Source organism: Athene noctua, chromosome 5 (genome assembly GCF_965140245.1).
Source record: "Athene noctua chromosome 5, bAthNoc1.hap1.1, whole genome shotgun sequence".
Taxonomy (NCBI): domain Eukaryota; kingdom Metazoa; phylum Chordata; class Aves; order Strigiformes; family Strigidae; genus Athene; species Athene noctua.
Window position 1 is genome coordinate 33328436 of NC_134041.1, and position 21427 is coordinate 33349862.

Consider the following 21427-nt stretch of genomic DNA (forward strand, 5'->3'; position numbering starts at 1 on the left):
TCCATGGTGCTTATCCGTGAGGTTGTTACTATTTTGCTAAAGGGGAAAAAAAAAAAAATGCCAGCTGATTTTGAGATCTGGATGATGGGCTGGGTGGAGGAAGAAGGGGATACCAGGTGAACAGGGTATGAGAACACTGCTGGGGCTCCTCATATGGCAAGTCTTTCCTGCTCCATCTGTTCCCTTCAGCCAGGAGGAGAGGGCCTCCTTTCTTTCTCCGACACTTCTTTTTGAGTCCAAAAGCCCCTGAGGGATGGTTTTCTTGTCAAAGCTTCTCCCGGGCAAGCACAGGTCTCCTTACCATCCCTTACACACTCAAGCACAACCTTTTCTTCCAAGACCAGTCAGTTTGGTAGCAGGCAGCTTTCTGGGTGTCCCAGAGACTTGGAAAAATGAGGTGGTGTCCCTGCTGTGCAAGCATCCAAGACACTGCAGCACTTCTTAGAGGAACAGGAGCTTCCTCCAGGGGTATGCAACCACAAGCTCTCCTGTCTGAGAGCCTGGCCTTATCCTGCTGGATTGCCCGCATCCTGATTTGATTGGTTTAAAAATATTGACAATGTCTTGAATGTGTCTCTGCCTCTGGTTTGGTGCTGCCCGTTTTTCCCTCCCTCCTGCATGGTGCTGAATGTTTTTCAGAGGCTGAAGTAATTGTCTGCAGTGTTTCCCACTGTACATCTGAGCAGAGCTTGGAGGAGCTGAAGACCACAGTGCTCCTGTCAGCCACCTGCAGCTTTCCTGTGGGTCCAGCTCCATTCTGACACCACTCCCAGCTTCCTTTAGATGCCATTTCAGGGGGAAAAAGAGAAAACAGATGCTGGAAGTCAACTCTGCTGAAACCCCCTGACCTGTGTGGTGGTGAAAGAAGAGGTCTTAGATAGAGGAGGACACTTTGGGGGACATGCTCACCCCTTGTTAGCTCTGATTCTCTGTTAAAGCAGCACCCATGCTTTTGCTTGGTAAGACTATACAAAGTAATATGTCTGCCACATACTTTTATTTAAGTGAGATGTATTCTCACCTCTGGCATGTCTTTCTTCTCCCATTGTATAACATAGGGACAAGTATTATGAACCTGACTTTATTCTTCCACAAGTTGGGTTTTTTGAAAGGGAGAACGTCAATAAACAATTAATACTTTTGGCTGGATCTTGCCTACTGGTTTATTTTCTCTAGCTCCCTGTTTTGGGTGAGTTTGGCCATTGGTTTTCCTAGCAGTGCAGCTGCTTGTACTCTTCATGCTGACTCGGTCTTGGGGCTCTTTTGAAATGACACCAGTAACATATTTTTGTTTTATTTTGTTTATTACATAATTTAAACATTTTGCTGATAAAGTTGTTTGGTTTTCTTTTGTCAATGACTGTTTTTTTCATATAGCAACAGAAGAAAAAAAAATAGGCTCCAAAACTTTTGACAAAGGTGAAATTGGTGGCATGGCAACTTCAACCCCTTTCCCTCCCCCCCGCTTTTTTGTGTTTTGTTTTCCAACAGGTGTTTGAAGTTAATTTCTTTTTCAACAAATTGCACTGTTTAAAAGTGGAGGTTCAAAGACCAAAACCCATGAGCTTCTTCCCACCCCTCCCTTGCACCCTGGAAACCCCAGTCCTCACCTCCCTGGAGGTCATACTGATCTTCAGGGATTTTTTTTTTTTCCATACCCACTCAAAGACATTTTCCAAACCAGTCCCAGAACTGAACAACCTGCTACAAACCCCCCATCCCACCCCCCCATACTGTGAGTTTTACTGAGCAGATACACAAAGGTGCAGGTAAGACTAGTAAGACAGAATATACTCATCATCCGTACCACAACGCTACATCTCTAAGGCATGCCATCCTAACTGTAATGGGATGCCCTGCGTCCCATCTCACATACCTGAGGGAGGGAGGGAGGTTCTGAGATAGCTCTTGGACACGCCACCTGCCATCCTTCTCCATCTCCTTTGTTTTATTTCCCTGTGTCTTTTCCTCAGTTAAAACCCACTGTCCTTCCTCCCCCTTCAAAGAAGCACCGCTCCCCCAGGAGGTTAAAATCCGTGTGTGTGTGTGTGTGTGTGTGTGTGTGTGTGTTTTGGAGGCTGGTTGCTACCATTGCTTTTTCTCCTCCAGCTTGGAGCTAAGAAACATGGGTGATATCTGGCAAGGAGAGGAGGCTGCTGTCTGAAATAACTTCTGTGTTGGGGTGGAGAGGGAGAAGAGACTGAAAAAGTGAACATGTGAGAACAAGAAGTGGACATGAGTCTAGCTCCTGGTTTGCATATGTTGGGTGTCTCATGAATGAGATGTCCCTGCACAGGCACCTGTGCAACATGTTAGCTGAGGGAGCTCAGTAGGGTGTTGGTGAGCAGCTTGAATGGGCTGAAAACTTCCCTGGAGAAGAAAAATCCCTGCACTCCGAGTCCCACACCCTCTTGCCACCCTCTCTGCTTTGGCACCTCTGTATCTCCTCACCTCACAGAATATGTGTACAACCACCTGGAGGTGTCAGAGCTGGTGCTGAGGGAGGGGTTCAGCTGCTGAATTTATGACAGGTCCTGAACAAGCCTCTCCATGCAGAGGGAAATCCCTGGTAAGGAAAGACAGACCTCTTCTGGCCTTTGGGCAAGTCACATGACTTCTGTCTCTCTTGCTTTCCCTTCTCGGAAGGGCTGTGCCCTCCTTGAGAAGTTGTTAGGTACTGCTCATAAAACCCTGCCCACTGCAAGGAGCCTGTGGCTGCAGGCTACCTTGTTTGTCCAAAACTGCTTGCTGTTATAGACATACCAGCAGCACTCCTCAGGTCACCAGATTTAGTGCAATGTCTCATCTTTGGAGCTCCCATGAGAGCAGCATGTGTGTGACCCTTTGCAGACGTTTAAGAAAAAAAAAAAAAAGAGTAATTTCAGATCTTTTCCTGAAACACCCTGGAGGACTCTCAGCCTTCAGGTGTCTCAGCACAACTCTGTCCCTTGCTGGGGACCAGCAGCTAGTCATAGCACTGCCCTAGGAAAGTCACAAAGCCACCATGGGCAATGGTCGTGCTTTGGGAGAGGGTGGTGGTGTGGGCTAACCTGAGCCTAGTTAGCCCAAATTTGTGGGGAGTGGCCAGATGTCCAGGAGCTATAGGCAGCAGGGCTATACCCAAGGCAATACAAGGTTAGACGTAGGAAAAGGTGAGGAGTAAAGCAGGACTGTACCTTCCTCCTTGTGACTGTGACCTTTCCCAGGGGCTGTGCAGGGTCCTTGCACCCTAAGGGTGCTCAGTAGGACAATGACCTGCTTCAGCAACCGTCCTCTCTTCAGGACTTAATTTTCTTTTGCTCCATGTTGCCTGCCCTGCTTTTAATGTGAGCATCTCCACTAGGCTCCATCCCTGGCATCCAGGGTCATGTCACAGGCAGGAGAGCAGGAGCCTGGCATGTCCCAAGGGATGTGCAAAGTAGCCACAGCCAGTTTGGGAGGGGAAAAGCATCATGCATTTAATAAACTCTTCAAGGAGAGGAAGGGGGTAGGAGTGGAGGGAGAAGGGGAGAGTTTACAGACAGAAATGGAGATCTGGAGGCTAGAGGATGGGGATGGACCCAGCCCCCACAAAGCTCAGCCAGGTTTGGGGCAAATTCTCACCAGAGGCTTGGGTCACCACCTACTTCTTCCTCTCTTGTTTCTTGGCTTCATAAATGACAGGTCCCTTGCTGGGTGCTGTGGGCCCCCTCCCACACTGCCTCCAACTCCACTTGCCTAGGGGGTGGCTTGGGTTCACTGGCAGCTGAGGAAAAGCAAGATGTGACGTCCCCCCTAATGCTTTGACAGCAGTGCTTGCCAAGCCATCTGCTGCCCTTCAGAAATGCCCTCTCCATGATTTTTCAGGGCCAGGAGGAGGATTTTGTTAGCTGCATTGTCCTACTGCTGGCCTGAGGAGGTTGACCCGCAGCAGGGCACTGAACCATTTGGGTTACAACTGGCTGCTGCCAACCAGGATTCATTTGGTCATTGTGTCGAGAGGCCCAACAGGCTCGTACTAAAACTATTTAAGAAAAAAAAGTCCACCTAGATTTATTGAGCATAAGTACTGTAAGATGATGCAGAAGAGGAAGCCCCCGCTCTGAGCATGCTGGGAGGACAGACCCGGGGGGGACCACTTCCCAGTGACATGCTGGGAGGGGGGTGCTGGAGCCACTTCCCCTCAAGCACACCAAGCACGTCGCTCTTTTACTGGTCCCTCCTCCCTCCATACATATGAGGGGGAGGGTGGTTCCCCCAAAAAAGAGACCAAACCATTCCCTTTGGGGCCGTGCTGCGGTTCCCTGGACATTGCTGCACAATGGAGCGTTGGCGCCGGGGGTGAGAGGCAGACACGGGCAGGAGGCCATGGGATGAGGAGAAAGATGGAGACACGGACTGAGAGAGAGATAAAAGAGTGATGGAGAGCTGTAGGCAGGTGGGACACGAGGACTGTCTCGCTGCATGGCCTCTGGCACTTAGCCGGAGGCGTTGATGTAGAGCTGGCTCTTGAGGATGTAGTCGATGACGGGCTGGCAGAGGTAATCCACGACGTGTCCATCCCCATGCTGCAGGGCCAGTCTAGGGGTGTGGGGGGAGAGAAAGGGGTCAGAGCCCACCTGGGTGGGTCAGGTGTCCCTGCAAATGGAGGGGCTGGCTGGGGCCACCCCTCTCCCCACTCCGTAGTGGGAGTTTCCCTGCATCACCCACCTGCTTTTGGTGGAGCTGACGATGGACATGGGGTGGTTTGAGTCATCCTTCACCACCAGGATGTTGTTCTGCAGGGGAAGGAGGAAGAGAGGAGTGATGGGATAGCCTGAAAGTGGGTGTCTATTCCACCAGCCCCCCCAACCCACTGGCCTCAGGGGCTGCTGCATGGTGGCCCCATTTCTCATCCCACCTAGCACTTGCAAGCATCTGCCCTTGAGATGTTTTGTGCTCTGTGGCAGAAGAGCTCACCTGGGTAAAGAGTGGCTGCGGGTCCTCTCGCAGCCTTCCCCAGCCATGCATGCATCCACTTACTTTGTACTTGCGGAGTATGGAGGAGTGGTTCATGATACGGTCAGGGTCTGCTCCATCCCGAGGCACCACTACGATTCCAAACTCCCCAACAATCACCTCCATCTAGGAGCAACCCAAAGTGGGGAGAGCTTTATAACCGCCCCATGCAAAACCTGCCCCTGTCTGCCAACTCTGCTGCACTATGAAAGCTGGGCCATGGTCTGAATGGAGATAGAAGGTGAATTTGAGGCTATTTTGGCAGAAACAGAATTATCAAGGCGTGTTGAGTGGTCTGCAGTGGATAAAATAGGCACAGGGTTAAATCCTATTACTAGACATCGAGATTAGGCTTTAGGGAAGACTTGTCATAGTAGAAGGAGGGTGGCAGCAGAAGAGGCTGCTCAAGGGGGTTGTGACCTCTGCCTCACTGGAAGGCTTTATGAGCAGGATGGACATATTGGTCCTGACAGAGGTCTTGTGGGGTTGTTGTTCCAAGGTTGTTTGTGTCAAGGCTGGTGCCAATGCCATGTTATCCACTGCATGGGGACGGTTTCCACTGCTCTCACATCTCGGGTGAGACAAACCAGGCTCATCCAAAAGACTTCTGGGTTGGCAAATTCAGGCCAAAGGAGCCCATGAGGTCATATTGGTGCCATCTCTGCCTGTGCTTTGGCACCCAATTTTTTGCATCCTTTGTGCTGGGCTCCAAGACTTGCCTCAGATTTTGCTGCTTTCTGCCAGCTAACTGTTTTTTAAAAATTAGGACTGAAGATGTAGTAACTGATTTAAAAATGGTTGAGAGGCTCAAGGAGAGGGTGGTTTGTGTTGACCACCCAATTTCAATGAGGAGCCAGGTGAGGTCCCATAGCCAGCACCGTTCTGCCTGCTGAAAACAGCATGTGGGTGGGCAACCCACCCCCTCTCTAGGGCTGGCATCCTCCTGTGAAAATATGGCTTCTTCAGACAGGGACCACAGTGTCCAGGGTGCCAGGTGTCCTGCTGCAGTCCTTCACTAACTGGGGGTGTGTGTGGGGGGGTGTTACAGAGAGGTGGGCAGTGGATTTCAACCATTTGAGTTGTGGCAGTGAAGGTCCTGAGATGGGCTGGTGTCAGCTGTGAGCTGGTGTTAAGGCATCATCTGGCTCATGGGCCAAGATGGTTTTACTTCTTGATCTTTGTAAAGATGGATACTTGGGTACCCTACATTGCAGGAAAAGCCTTTTATTAAGTGAAAGCTGTTGATTTGGCTGTAAATGTGTTTAATTTCTAACATCTGGCTAACTTTTGTAAATATCTTATTCCCTACCTCCACACCTCACTCTGCTGGGACTGGCATCTACTTGATGCTGGCTCCTTCCAAGGGATGAGGAGTGGGAGCACAGCCTTTGGAGATTCTTTGGGATGGGCTTACCTTGCACCCTGGGTGGTGTCTCTGCGTAAACGGTGAGTGGGAGTTGGGCTTGGTTCTGTGGAGGGGGAGGCTGGGTAGGGTTGGTGACTCTGGAGCAGAAGACCCTGTCCCTCAGGCTGCCCATGTGTAGGGGAGGTGAGAGTCAGGGTTGGGATGGAGGAGGCAGTGGGGATGGTGGGCACAGCTCCTGCCATCCCAAGGGACCTGAGCGACTCCCAGGAGTGCTGGATGTGGGAAGCAGAGGAGGAGGAGAGGACCCTGGGGAAGAGGAGCACAGAGGGGTGCCCAGCAGTGGTGACTCACGTCTGCCTCGTTCCAGAGACCGGGGATGCAGAAGGACTCCAGCAGGTCACTGCCACAGAGCAGTAAAATGCGAAGCTCTGAAGAAAAGAAATAGAAAGTCAGAGGTGGGAGCAAATGGGACTGAGCATGCACTGCCCCCACCCTGCCAGCCCACTGTACTGCGTGGGGGGATCCTCTTCTGCACACACCTTCCCTGCCAAAACAGGTCCTGCTAAAGATCCCGTGGTCCTTCTCACATCCCTACTGGTGCCAAGCATCAAATACCCTCGACCTAAATTATTTAAGCTCCTCTATTGCGCTGATGGGTTGTCATCATTGTTACATGCTGTTCAACTAGGTCCAGCCCTGGAGGTGGGGTATGCCCAGGAAAGGGAGTAATTTGTCCTCACTATAGGCACCCACAATCACTTCATGATGTGATGCAGAGTCTCTAGCCATGGGGCAATAGGGAGATCTCAGAGCCCTGGGCATGGCTGTGTTTGCTTTAGAAAAGCTGATGGTGAAGCACCAGAGGTTTTCCTTGCTCATCTTGGAGGATTTCTATGTCCACCCTCTCTCTCCCCAGGCCTGGTCTGGTGCTTGCTGACAGCTTGACTTTACTGCTCAGCAAGAAAGTTGTGATGTGGGAAGAAGCTTTCTGCTCTGACAGGCCTGTAAAGATGCATTTAGTTGCACAACCACCAGAGGAAAGCCATAAACCCACCTGGAGGGGTGGGAAGAGGCAGCTGCATAGGTAGGTGCCTCCCTGATTGGCACTTGCAGGTGGTCAAAGCCTTTGTGCTCTGCATGGTGCCAGTGTTTGGATGTGTGTTGTGCCAGGCCGTGTGTGAGCTAGCCCATGAAATGAGTCTCAAAACCACCAGCAAGCTCCCCATGCAGAGCCCTGGGTGATGTACGGTGGTGCCAAGTGCATAGCAGCCCCGTGGGTCTAAAACCCCTAAGGGGCTTTAGAGAAACAGGCACTGTGTCTGGTTGGGCAGCTGAAAGCCCTCCTGCTGCCATATGCAAAGCTCTGCAGGGCTGCAGGTGATGCAAGTATGTGGGTGATACCACCATGGGGGGGGCAAGTTTGACAGCACTTGGGGTGACTTTCAAGGCATGATGCGCTAGGCAGGTCTGTGCCAGTGCTGGGAACCAGGTCCCCACTACCTGCTCCCTCATTTCAGGCTGCTTGTCTGCCAATGAACTGGGTTCAGGCCAGTTTAGCACTGCTCCTGTTTCACCTCTGAGCCCAGTTAGCTGGCATTGGGGTGAGATGATTCAGCATCCTTCACTTGCCACCAGATCTCCTCCCAAGCTATGTAGCGCTAGCCCAGAGGAGCAAAAGTGACATGGAGTGGGGCTACATACTCACCGATCTCCTCGTATCTCATCACCGTCCCCAAGTTGGCATTTTCATCTGGGAAAGGGAAGCAAGAGAGAGGTGTTGGTAGCTCGCTGAGAAGAGGGGGCTGGGAGGAAGGCTGGGGGCTGGAGCTAAAGCAGAGGTGATGCTGGACCTTCCCTCTACGTACCCACAAAGGTGAAGCGCTCCATGGGTGGGCGGACGCAGCAAATACGGCTCAGGCTTTCTCCCACCTTCCCCAGGATCTTTGCTAAAGGTGAAGAAGAAAAATTAATGGGAGAGAGGCTGTGCAACCAACCCACACAGGTGCTTTGGCCACCCTGGTCCTGCACGTGGGTGTGGGAACTGCTCTCAGTATCTCCTCACCACCTCCTTTCGTGGTCTTAACTCCCAAGAATGCTATGCTGTGCCCTGAAGGTACCAGCTGGACAGTTAAAATCACTAAAAAAATCACAAGATGTTCATTTTTATGGGATTTAAGTAATGCCCCCTCTTTTCCTCAGCTAATACCTCCATGTCCCACAACCTGCTGGCTTGTGGTAGATCCAGCCACGTCCCCTCTCCTGCCAGTTCATCCCTTGCATGCACCCCATGGGTACCAGGTAGCCTTTCTTAGCTGATCTCACTGCTGGACATCATCCAGCTGAAGTCTAGTGAGATTCCAAGCCATTTTAAGCTGTTCTTAGCTCCCCTTGCTGTGCTGGATGCTAACTAACTCCTCCATCACCTCTCCACCCAACCCTAGGCTTGGTGTATGGAGCCTGATGAGTGACCTGACCCAAAAATAAGAGGATGGAGCACTGTTCCTAATGCTTGGCAGCTCTGACGGGGAGGTGAGGGGGGTGGTGGTCATCCCCCTCCTTCACCCGCTGTTACCTACCTGCGGTGGGCTTGTTGGAGACATTGTTGTTGTTCTGGTAGATGGTCTGCGACGACTCATTCTGGGGCTGGCCAATCACAGGGGTGATGGAGGGTGTGTTGACATTGGAGAGGATGCAGCCAGTCACTCTCTGCAATGAGAGTGAGATGTAGCTGGAACAATGACTTCACCCCCATTACCTCCCAAAACCTTTATGACCCCCATACCAAGCCTCTGCACCCCAGGCTGTCTTTAGTGACAGGTATGTCCAAGCTCACTTTAGGATCCCCACTCCACCTGACCTCAGCAGGTGGGCCTGGGACTAGCAGGACCCTGTGGATAATGACTCGTGATTAAGGCTGGGGATGGTGGGCTAACTTTCTGCTGCAGCCATGCTGCCTGCAGGCAGGCATTGCCCCCATTCCTTGGAGGTGCCCATAATTTCTGATGGTTAAATAAAAATACAGCAGCTGATGTATCAATGGTGCAAAGCCAGAAGCTTACTCATTACCCTGGGCACAAACATGCCCTCTTCTCCACTGGTCCCTGCGGGAGAAGGCAGGCATCCCCAATGGCTCTCTGCCTTCAACACCACAGTCCCCGAATGCACAGGATATCCCGCTGGGCTGGTTAATTCCACTTCTGTGCCTCCTGTCAGGGCTGCCCCTGAGTTTGTATGATGCTGTTTCATCCATTTCCCATCCCTGGTTTGCTCACTATAACCCAGTGTTGGCAGCAGCCCTGCTCTCCCCATCACTGCAGTCGCCCAAGGGCAGTCACCTTCCTCCTTGGTTCTCAGGCCTGCCTGGGCATTGGAGGGACTTTTCCTCCTGGGTTTTGTGCTCCCCAGGGACTTCCCAGATGCAGAATTTTCCCACTGAGTTGCTCTGTTGGGTTCATACAGCTTAGCTGGTGAGTGGGGATGCCCTTCCACCTCTTCTTCCCCTCAGGGTGGAGCAAGCAGTTGGCATTAATGTTTTGGATTATGCCCACCCCTGCCTTCTCTCTGCCTTCACCTCTGCTCCCCTCCTGGTGTGCGTGGGGCTGGAATGGTTGCTGGCTCCAGCTGGAGGGCTCAATTTGCCATCACCATCAGGGCAAAGAACTCAAAGTGGCTGTGACAAAGTATCCCACACCTCTTCCAGGTCAGGTTTTCAGGCACATTCCTGCAAGCCTTCTCTGTGTCTGTCCCAGTCATATTTTGGTTGTTGATGCCCATGTGCTGATGCAAGAGCAACCCCACCCCTGTGCTGTCCCCACGCCCTCACCCTGGGTGCACCCATGGCGCTGGGGCTGCCTCACCTTCATCAGGTCGCGGTGGTGCTCCAGCACGCTGCAGGTGGTCTGCCAGGTGTCCTGGTAGCACTCCCAAGGGTCCACCCTGTGGGGAGCACACAAGGCAACAGTGTTGGCCAACGGCCACTGCCTGAACCTCCTGGCCATGCTACCTCCTCTTCACAGGGCCAGCCAAGAGTGCCATGAGCAGCCACCATTGGTCCCCCTGCTCCACCATGGACCATATCCTTCCTCCATCCCTTCCATCCAGCTCTCCCTAATAGCTCTTTTTCTTGTGTATGTGTGGAAAAATGCTGAAGAAAGTTAGTTTCTTAGAGTTTACGTTAATCCTATTAATAGAAGACATCTTGTAGAGAAGAGTCTTGTGACAGGCTTTAGGAAGACCATTGTCAGAGTTGTCTGTAAAAATGAGGATGTGATACAATAATTTTTGGTTCTCCCTCTAGGTGTACTGGTGTCCCTCTAGGTATTTTGTTAAGGACTGGGTAATTCAATAGTTCTGAATGATTCACTTCTAAAATCAAATTGAAAAAAGCACAAATACTTCGCAAAGGCCTCTGTTTTTTAACCAAGGTTTGGCTGGGAGAGGAGAAAGTCCATACTGGAGCTCTAGCAGCTGGTGGCATCTTCACTTCGCATGCAGGACTTTGCCATCACAATGCTGGGGAAGGGGCAGGGGCTGCTGATGCCACGGCAGGTGTGGGCTCTGCCACTTACCTGATCCAGTCAGACGACTGGACGGCTAGTTGGCACATGGTCAGGCGGTGCCGGCTTGAGACCAGACCCTGCAAGAGAGAGTGATGGAGGAATGGTTACAGGAGGAAAGCGTCATGCTCTGGCCAGCTTGAGCTTGCAAACCTTCCCACAGCAGAGCATCAGGATTGCTCAGATAAGACAGGCCAGAAGGACTTGTTCCTGCCCACAAAAATTTATTTGAGCTCCTGTTTGCTGGAGGGGAGTCCCTGCCTTGCTTCAGCCCTGATTACATACTGGTCGGTGAGGTTTGCTCAGCACCACCACACTCTGCACTGCACTGCAGTGGGACAAGATGCAGGAATGGTGGTTTCTTGATGAAATTTCTCCATTTTTCAGGAAAGGACAAAACTCTCTCCTCTCCTAATTTGGATTTCTGCCCAGCCCCGGGAAGTGCTTTTTAAAGGTCTGTTTGCATCATTGCCATCCCCACAATAAAATGGCTTTGAAATCATTCAAACAAAAAAACCCCAACCCAACAAGATGACCACCACTTTTTTGGGTGAGAATGTTTCTCTTTGCTGTCTAGTACTTCAGCTGGTTGTAGGGTCTCACTGCAGTTTTTATCTGAAGATAGAGTGGTTTCATCCTCTCCCTCCTCTCAGAGACTTTCCCATGGTCAGGAGCTGCCCTTGGCAGAGGAGGTCCATGAAAGGACCACAGGTGCAGGCAGCACTACCCAGTGCTTGCCCCTGGCTTCTGAGATACTATCTCATGTAGGAAGCAGAAAGGGAAAATGGGGACAACCTACCGTCTTTCCGTAGGAGTCGTGCACAGGCGAGACTATGCCACCGATGACAATGAAGCGTCCGGTCTTGTGCAGGTAATCCCGGGCACGCTCTGAAAGAGAAGGACAAGCGAAAGGGTGCAGGGGGATTCAGCTGGACCCACTGAGCCCTGCAACATCCCTCTGCCATTCACCAGCTTTGCCCAGTGCCTGTGGAGCAACTTATACAGGCTTGGTCAGCGCCATGTGGGGAAGCTGACCAAGGGAAAGGCTGGATTTGTCTTTACTGCCCATCTCATTCAGAGCCATCCTTGGTGATGTTGAGCATGGACCTTCCTGGGGACCCCCAAACCTTGCAGGAGGGAGGATTTGGTGGAAGAAGGCAGGTCTTTAGCGAAAGCTAAATCACATTTAAACCCCAAATCACCTTCCACCACCTTGCCAGGGCACCAGAGGGACAGCCAAAAGCCGGCACCAGAGGGACAGCCAAAAGCCTGCACCACTAATGCGAGCTGCTCAGCAGAGACAGGCTCTTTTGGCAGTCCTGGAGGAGCCAGGCTGAGCTCTCTTGGCAATGTATGAAGCTGGTTCATTCACTGCCTGCAGACAAATCCTTTCCTTTCTATTTTTTTCTGCTCATAAACTACATTCACCCTTTCTCTCCCCATTACTTTCTCCCTTCCTCACCAGCTATGGTTCGCTGCTGACTACCAGTCAAAAGCTTCCTTAGATGGCTTTCCTCACCTCAAGCATCACTTCTGACAAGGACCCCTTATGCGTGGGCAAGATTAAAACAAACAGGATAATAACAAAACCTGCTGCATCCACCACCACTAAGCTATGGGGACAAGTCCATGGTTTTATGAGAAGAAAACTTTTTGCTGGCCCACATGTTGGCAGCTGGCCATAACTCCTGCAGGAGGATGTCAATACAGACTGGGGGAGGGATGGATGGATGGATGGATGGATGGATGGATGGAGAGCAGCCCTGCCAAGAAGGGATTACTGGAGGGTGATAAATTGGACATGAGCCGGCAATGTGCTCTCTCAGCCCAGAAAGCCAGGCATGTCCTGGGTGCATCAGCAGCAGTGTGGGCAGCAGGTCCGGAGAGGGCATGCTCCCCCTCTGCTCCCACTCTCCTGAAACGCCGCCTGGAGCACTACGTCCAGCTCTGGGGTACCCAGTATAAGACAGACATAGACCTGTTAGAATGGGTTCAGAAGAGGCCATGAAAATTATCTGAGAGCTGGAATGCCTCTGCTATGGAGAAAGGCCGAGAGAGTTGGGGTTGTTGACCCTTGAGAAGAGAAAGCACTAGGGAAACCTTATTGTGGCCTTTCAATATATAAAGTTGGTTTATAAGAAAAACAGAGACTTTACCAGGGCCTGTAGTGACAGGACAAAAGGGCAACAGTTTTAAACTAAAAGAGGATAGACCTAGAGTAAATATAAGGAAGACATTATTTTACAATGAGGGTGGTGGGACACTGGAATAGGTTGCCCAGAGAAGCTGTGGATGCCCCACCATTGGAAGTGTTGAAGGTTGCTTTGAGCAACCTGATGAAAGATGTCCCTGCCCGAGATCTTTGAAGGTCCCGCCCAAACCATTCTGTGAGTCTGTGATTCTAAGACGTGCTGTTGGTTGACAGCCTAAATAAAAATTGCCATCACACATAGGCTGCATGCATGAGTGCTTAGCATGGATGGATCCCCTGCCACCCCCACAGCAAGAGCCACACCTCATGTGATGCTGTCTGGGAAATGCTGAAGTGTTCACCAGGAGAGCACTGCAGCGGGACCGAGACACTCATCCCCATCTGCTCCTCTCTGGGATGGCACTGGGATGCTTCCGGTGAGTTCACCACTTCTAGATCTAGCACTTCTTTCTCCCTGCTTTCTCCCTGCTTGCTCTAACCTTACTTGTATCCTGCTTTCTCAGGTCCTGCTCACTCCCCGCTTGATCCAACTCACAGACAGCAGCTGCTGGGAGCTGCTGCTACGGGACAAAGACTCAGCAGAGGAGAGGAAATATTGGTCTGAGAGCATGTGATCTCAGCAGGCTGGGGGAGAGCCTTTCCTGCGTGCGGGCTCCTGGGGTCTGCCCCATGTGGTCTCGGGCCGAGAGATGGAGCTGTCCTGTTGGGAAATGGCAGCTCCACTGCAAAAGCAGTGTCAGGGGTGGTCACGACATGGTCCTTGCCATGGATGCCGACTGATCCCCAAGGTGTTACTTGCTTTTGGGCATTTTCCCCCCAGCTATTTTCCCCATCTTTCCCTGGGCTGGTCCTGATGCAGCCAGCCATACTGCTTCCTTCCCTGCCTGCAGGCAGGGCTGCCCCAGCTTTGGGCAATGGCAGTTATGTCTTCCCCTTCTAGAAATCTCTTTTCTGATGCCTCATAGGGTTGCACCCAGCTTTGTCACGGCTCTGCCACAGCAATGCTGTTATCTGCTGACACACCTGGCTCCCTTGCCTTCAGCCCTTTCTCTCTCAAATTCTCACTGCTCCCTCTGACACATGCTTTTAAATGTCAGTGGTGCCATCCCTGGAGCTTTCCCCTGGTCCCCTTCCCGTGGCACCAGCTGGTCCCTCAGCAACCACACAGCTCTTACACTGGTCCCTCCCTGTGTCAACACCACATGTCACCCGTGTCCCACCATGTCAAGAGACTTAGAGACCTGCCAGAGTCCCTGTAGGCCGATGTACAGTCTTGGGCTGGTATTACCAAATGGCGATATTTGAGAATAAAAATGCTGGTGAAGAATTGCTAAACTAAACTCTCATGGGCTCCTACATCAAGTCTGTCTTTCCTCTCCTGGCCCCAGAGCACACACCTTCTTGCCCTCTGCTTCCCTGAAGATGCTCTTTATAGAAGCAAAGAGGGTTTCTCACTGACGCCAGAGATGGAAAGTCTTTTCATGCCGCAGCAACGATATCTCCTGCAGCCCAAGCTTTTGCAGCTGTGTAAACACCCCATTTATTCTTGCTCTCCCACTGGGTGCATTGTCCCCCAGGCACACCGTATCTGTGCATGAACCACGGCACTGCTGTGGGGTCGCAGCCCAGCAGATAGTGAAGAGGAAGAGGCTGAGAGGTGGGAGCATGGGGCAGGTCATGGTGGTGGCCATGGCTGGACTGGCCCTATCTCCTCTGCTGAGTGTGGGGAGGGTGCCCATCCCAGCTATTGAGACAGTAGAAAGAAATAAAAGATAGAAAAGGTAAAAGCAAAAACGGAGAAAAGATTGACGAGCCATTAGAAAGTGCTTTTTTTTTTTTTTTTTTTGTATGCAAGTGGAGGATCTAGAAAATATTTTGCCTTTGCAAAGAAAACGAGCATTTCTGAAGCTAAGGTGACTTTGGGATCCATCCTGAGATGGCACCGTGCATCATATCAAACAGACACCCTGCTCTGGTCACCAGCGTTTCCCCATGGGGATGGAGAGCAGGCCTGCCTAAAGGGCTGGTGCCTTCCTGTACAGCAGCAGTGGGGAGACACTTGCAGGGAGCCTTCCTCCCCTTCCTCCTGCCGCCACTTGTGCCCAGCCCCAGCTGGCACTCACTGAAGCTGACACAAAGCTCTCCAGCCTTTGTGGGATGGCTCCAGCTTCCCTCAGTGGTATAGCTGCATAATTCCTTGGAAATAAGCAGCAAAGCTAGCTCCTGCTCTCTGGGGAGATGTTTCCCCACCCTGACTGCTCAACATGGCATCAGTCACTCTACAAACTCATCTTTGCCAAAGCAGTCACATTCCTGTTTCCCCTCCAAAAGAAACTTTCCCAAAGAGAAATAGGAAAAGAGTGGAGAAGGGGAACAGTCAGTGTTTGCCAGATGCAAGCACAGTCATGATGGGCGCAATGAGGAACACGAGCAGACAGGGGATCCTGCTGCATCTTCTGGAGCTGCTGTGTTGACCTGGGGTTCCTGGGCTTTTGGTGGCAACAGAAACAGCTCGTTATCCTGCTGCTGGTTGAAAATTAGCCACAGGCTTGTTCATACCTGCCAGCGCCCTGAGGGTAACACTGGTTGGGTTTGAGCATGTGATAGTGGTGGCTGAGCCCTGGGTCACAGCTTGGCATGACTGGCAGGTGAGAGCACAGCTTGGCAGGTCCAGTGGGGAAATGTGCATACATCAATGGGTACCTTTTTCCTGCATGTCTCCCTGTCAGATGATCCCCCCTGGGTGGTATGAATGGGGTTGTGCTGTTAGGAAAGGACTGTTCTCCCAGCAGTGCATCTCTTCAGCTCCCATGCCCTCATGCCTGCTCTGTTTCAGGGCAAAAATTCAGCCCTAAAATTATTTTAGAGCTCATTTGCAACGGCTTGGGATGGATGAGGAGCACTCGTATGCCTAGTGAGGTGAGATGGACTGAGCAGGGCAGGGAGGTAGGGATGTCACTGAAGAACTGCTTGGGCAAAATTTCTTATTTCCTCCAAATTTTGAAATTTCTACCAGGGAATATTGTTCAGCTATTGAGTCAGTTAAAAGTCAGTTAAGAAACTATAATTGCCATGGACTTTCCCCCCCCCCCCCTGATGGTGTTGAGCAGCCCCAGGCCCCCGTGACAGCTTGTAGGAGATTTTCCAGCCTCATTAAAACCTCTTCCTCAGACTCACCCAAAATCCTTTCCCTGGCTTCCTTCCCAGCTCTTGTGCCCTGGGTGTGCCAGCCCCCAGAGAAAGAAAAACAGGCTTAAGTCATTTGATCAGTGCAGGGATTAAAATTCAATTGCCTGAATTAGATGTACTGAAAATTTTCCTCCCTGCCCTCAAAATCCTGAGCTTGAAGGGGTTAACACTGGTAGTTTGATTTGAACCATATTTTTTAATCTTTGCTGTTATCTATCCACTGGGAACTGTGTGGACAGCATCTCTGTCCACCAGTGGATTTCACTGGGGCGGCGAAGGGACCAAACCCAGCCCCGTGTGTGGCCATGACTATCTGTGCTCCAAGTAGCACCTGGTGAAGCACCCCACGGGGGAGCCACACAGAAAAATACAATATTCTTGTTGGTTTTTTTTTCCAATGGGCAACGGGGTTTGAGGTCGAACCAGAATCATAAATTAAAGCACAAACTCTGTGGGTGGTGGGATTCCCTTTGCAGCCTGCCGTGACAGCCCTCCGTAACCACTTGCCCAGAAAGTCAAATGTGCAAAAAATCCCTTTTCTTTTCCATTCTGCTTTTTAAAAATAGGAATCAGGGGGTAGCAGCAGCACTTCTCCCTCTCCAACACTCTGTGATTATTGATGCTACCAGCTTCCCATTGGTGCCTTCAAGTTTAATCAATCAAGAGGGAAAGGAAAAAAAACAGCCATTTTTTCCTGATTCTGCTCTTTCTGGCATTCTTCACATAAACCATGTCCTGGACGTCTTCTAGATCGAAAAAAAAAAAAGGACTGCATAGGGTATAAGTTACAGAAAACAGCATCAAAAGACCTTTATAGCAAAAACAAACATCAAAGAATTGAGCCATGATGTTGGAAGAGGAATTAAAAGGAATGAAGAAATGTATTTGGATGAGCCTAAAGAAGAGGAGGTTCATGGGAAGGCTATCCTGACCATCTTGGAAGAGCACACCAGAAGACAACTGAAACACTTGGAGTCATTTGTCACCACAGAGGGCCAAAATCAAAGCGTGATTTTTGAAAAAGCCAAAGCGGAGCCTTCCTGATGCACACCACCATGCAGGAGAGCCGGAGCTTGGGGTGTGCAGAGGAGCCAAAATTGATGGACCAGCATCTATCTTTGTATCGTAATGCAACTTGAAATGAAAATTAAAATAAAAAGGAAAATCCCTAACAAAAAAGATGCCATTGAGTTTTAAATGAACACATCCTTTCATTATTCTCTGCTTCTCTTGCCAAAGGAAGATTAAAAACACTGATCCGTTCATTTCCGCCTTCTTTGCACATGGCATCTTTATAAAGTTCACTCTTAAGATGAGCTGAACTCCTTGCATGTAACCTCCTCTTCATGTTCTGAAGGGTGGCTGATGGTAATAATTTGCCTTGAGTTTTTGGTGGCAAAAGTCAATAATTTTGCCTGGCTATCAGTTTCTCGAAGTCTGTATTTAAAGAGCATGGCACCATACTCACTTCTTCAGGGTATGTGATCCATGCTGGTGGCATATCATCTCAGCGCTGGCTCTCAGGAGCTCACACCAAGTCTCACCACCAACACCTGCCCTAACAAAACACCTTTTCCTTAGAAAAAACCACTCATCTCCTACAAACACATGGAAATCCCAGCAAACCCATATAATTCCTGTGATTGCACGTGGAAAAAGTGTTTGTCTCTTTCTGTAGCAAGGCCAACAGCTTCAGCAGGGCAGACAAGTGTGCTGCTGGGAAGACATGGTTATTGCTGCTTTCTGTGTCACCATCAAAATTGTTCATTTGGTTTTTAACCTGCACAATATTATTTAAAATAACTTGTAAAAACGATGCTGCTCTCAAAAAATATATATATATATAAGTTGGGATCTGCATTTTTCAAGACCTTGTTGTTTACCTCAGAAATACCAAACAGAACTTAAACAAGCATGGAAAAAAATATGTTTATTAACTATTAAAACTCTGCAAGGGAATTATTGGGCAAACATGCGGGCTATGAAGCATCAGTACGGTGTAGCAAACAGAGAGCTGAGCTGGGAATAGGAAGACCCACCTTCTGGTCCTGCCTTCCCTACAACTTGCAGAGCATCTCTTCACATACCAAACTGGTCTGTTCTCACTTGTTTTCAGGGCAGAGCATGTCCATTTGCTTACAGGACTGCGATCACTTCATGGCTCTGCCCGCTTGCTCACAGCTCTGCTGGCTCGCTTGTTTGTGTAACCATCAGCTAAGCCAGACTTCACAGTCAGCCACTTCAAAGCAAAAGACTTTAAATAGATTGTGTTTTCTTAATCGACATCTCAAATCCCATTCGGAGAGGAGCTGTACTGCTAGCAGGGCTGGCACCATGGCAGGAGCAGCCACCTTCACTGCTGGGACAGTGGCAGAGGATTCAGGGCAGATGTCACTGTGGCTTCAGGGTGGCACAAGATTGTGGCATTAATTTGCATCATCTAGATGCACCCATGCTGCAATCATGATGCTATGTTTAAATCTTTTTTTTTTTACAGATTGAACCTTAGAATGACATACTGTTCAGTGGCTAAATGGAGAGGGCAACAGGCAGCTGTAGCCATGCTTGTCTGAACGAGTTAGCTCATCGAGCCTTGAGTCTCATCCTCTGTACAAGGCAAGACAAAACTGCTTTAGGTCTTGTAAGAGACTCCAGGGATGTTGGTGGTTTGTTCCCCACCCCAGGCTGAGGTCGCAGTGCCTCCTGCCATGGTGTGTGCTCCTGGCATGTGTAGGAGGAGGTATGGGTCTCAGCATCTTGAAACAAAGGGTGATCACCATCGTGGTTCCACATGAGGAGCAACTAGGAGTTGGGAAACAAGGGTAGGGAGATGGGGTGGAGGTCATGGCTGGCATAGAAAGGGCAAAGATGGTGAGTCTTCTGCTATCCTTGGGTCTCCTTCTTTCCTTAGGTCTCCTTCTGCCGTTGGGTCTTCTGTCTGTGGGTCTTCCAACCCAAAGAAAGCGTGTCCGTGCACAGCCTGGGGCTAAGCTGCGGAGCTCCACGCCTAAGCATGGCACTAGTCGCTCTTCTAAGTTTCTGGACATGGGACACTGGGTTTGGTGGATCGCTTTGAACTGCTGTGGCTGCTCTGATGTGGTGCTTCCTCCAAACCACCAGGTCCATATTCTCAGAAAAGACCTTTTTTTTACAAAATTTGTTGTGTCTTTCATGCAAAATATGCTGCTTGTGAGGACCAGGTTCATAGTCTCCCTGCAGACATGGCTAACACCAAAGACACTGCAGTAGCTTTGCATTCCTCTTCTGATCTGTATTCCTTATGCTCAGCCATCTGCACATCTGCTGCATCTCCCAGCTTGTGCAAAGATTTTTGCCTGGGAAAGAGTACATTTTGGTCTGACAAGCCATCAGTCTCAGAAGTCTCAGTCCTGCTTCTCTGACGGTTTTCTGGGTTTCTAGCCCAGTCGTTGCTGCTGATCTCAGCCTTCTGTCATGGCTTCCCAGCCCATTTCTTGCCTGTTGAATACCTGTGATGTCCAGAGACTGTGCTGGACCACAGAAAACACCCTCCGGTATTTTCATTTTCTATAAGCACTTTACAGCCCACAACACCAGTGCAAGGATGTTGGGTTGGAAGAGAAGAGCTAATTTCTTCTCTGGTATAAATTGTTCTTAATGCTCCAGACTGCCTTGCATGGCTTTTAAACATTGTTGGCATAAATAAACTACCAGCGATGGACCCTGCCAAGACGTGCATTAGCCCACCAGGAGTGTGCCTGTGCAGCGGAGAGCTTTCAGCCACGTCTCCCTGGCTCCATGCCTCTCAGCACAGCCCCTCTGTGGTGGCTGGTGGTTGACCTTAGCCTTCTATGTTGGGGAAGGAAGGGACAGGGGTGACACTTGGACCCTTCCCAAGCACTGGTGACACCTCCTTGCTGCCCCAGCCCAGCTTTACTCATTTCCCCTGCAAATGCTCTTCAAATATTTTTGGTTCTACCACTTTCATGCGAAATGACGGTGGGGAAAGACCAACCAGAGGATACAGTCCAGGGCTACAAAAATGACAAGTGATGATTTTGTCCAGATTGAATGAAAAAATAGCATCCTGCTTCCCCAGTAGGAAATCAGTGCTTATTTAAGAGGTGTTTCTTTTTGGCGGTTCTTATGGAGTATATTTAATCACAACATTTTGGCTCCTCTGGCACTGCTCCATCACCTAAATTGATGTTAATGAAATCAAATATTCCTCGTGTTCAATTTTTCAAGGTGTAATTTCAAATTGTATTTGCTTTGCCTTTGTACCTGGTTCATCTGCACTGCATAGACTTCCTTTTTTTTTTTTTTTTTCTTTTAATGGAAGAATGCCACCAGCAAACTCTGATTTATACCCTTTTCTCCACAGGCAATTGAAGCTGCAGCCCACTCATGCTCTGCACCAGCCCTCTGAAAACACAAACGAGGTAGCAGGGAGGCAAGAAGCTTTTGCAGTCTAAATTGCTCTTCCCCAAGAGCCAAGGCAGAGGAGGGTGCACAGCCACGAGTGGAGAAGGCAAAATCATTTCCTGGGTGTCTCATTTTAATTTTGAACAATTTGGCCTCCAACATTCTTGGATGGGAGGCGGGACACGGCCACGAGGTGCTGAGGGCAAAGCAGGCACTTTCCTGCTCTCTAAAATGCCTTCTCCTGCAGGGGAAAGTGACCCAGATACGCCACCACACTTTGTATTACTCTCAAGCTAGCAGCACTTGCAGGACCTAAATGTTGCTTCCTACCCCAGGCCAAACTCGGGCAAGGAGCCAGCAGTTATTCTCAGTCTAATTGAGCGGTGTGTGTGTATATATATATTTTATATATATATATATATATAAAAACCTGTGAATGCCAAATCAGGGATGTATTCATCAGAGATATACTCATCTCAGAGCCCAGCTCCCCTGCCTGCCCCAGGGCCACTTTCTCTGCCCCAACCTGTGTCTTCACCCACCCATCACCTACAGCCACACCTTGGTTAGAGCTGGGGAAACCATTAGCACCTCCATTCCCTGGACTTCCTGGAGGGAAGAATAGATAAGATAAGAATTCAGCTAGAAGAACAAGCCCTGATCATTCTTCAAGGGAGATTTCTCTTCTGGGAAGAAGCAGGAGGAGAGACAGAGAGTGGTTCT

At 50.1% G+C, this 21427-nt stretch overlaps 1 protein-coding gene across 1 annotated transcript in view; it reads right to left on the bottom strand.

The window, feature by feature from the left end:
- Nucleotides 1-1296: 1296 nt before the first annotated feature.
- NMNAT2 (nicotinamide nucleotide adenylyltransferase 2) overlaps nucleotides 1297-21427 on the bottom strand; it is a 31582-nt gene continuing 11451 nt past the window's right edge. The window contains exons 2-11 of the mRNA XM_074907027.1: nucleotides 11699-11787; nucleotides 10912-10979; nucleotides 10201-10279; nucleotides 8920-9049; nucleotides 8209-8289; nucleotides 8049-8093; nucleotides 6695-6771; nucleotides 5002-5103; nucleotides 4690-4757; nucleotides 1297-4560 (exon numbers count right to left, since the gene is read on the bottom strand). Of these exons, the coding sequence (XP_074763128.1) occupies nucleotides 4458-4560; nucleotides 4690-4757; nucleotides 5002-5103; nucleotides 6695-6771; nucleotides 8049-8093; nucleotides 8209-8289; nucleotides 8920-9049; nucleotides 10201-10279; nucleotides 10912-10979; nucleotides 11699-11787 (842 nt within the window). The 3' untranslated portion in view covers nucleotides 1297-4457. The remainder of the gene's footprint in view (nucleotides 4561-4689; nucleotides 4758-5001; nucleotides 5104-6694; nucleotides 6772-8048; nucleotides 8094-8208; nucleotides 8290-8919; nucleotides 9050-10200; nucleotides 10280-10911; nucleotides 10980-11698; nucleotides 11788-21427) is intronic.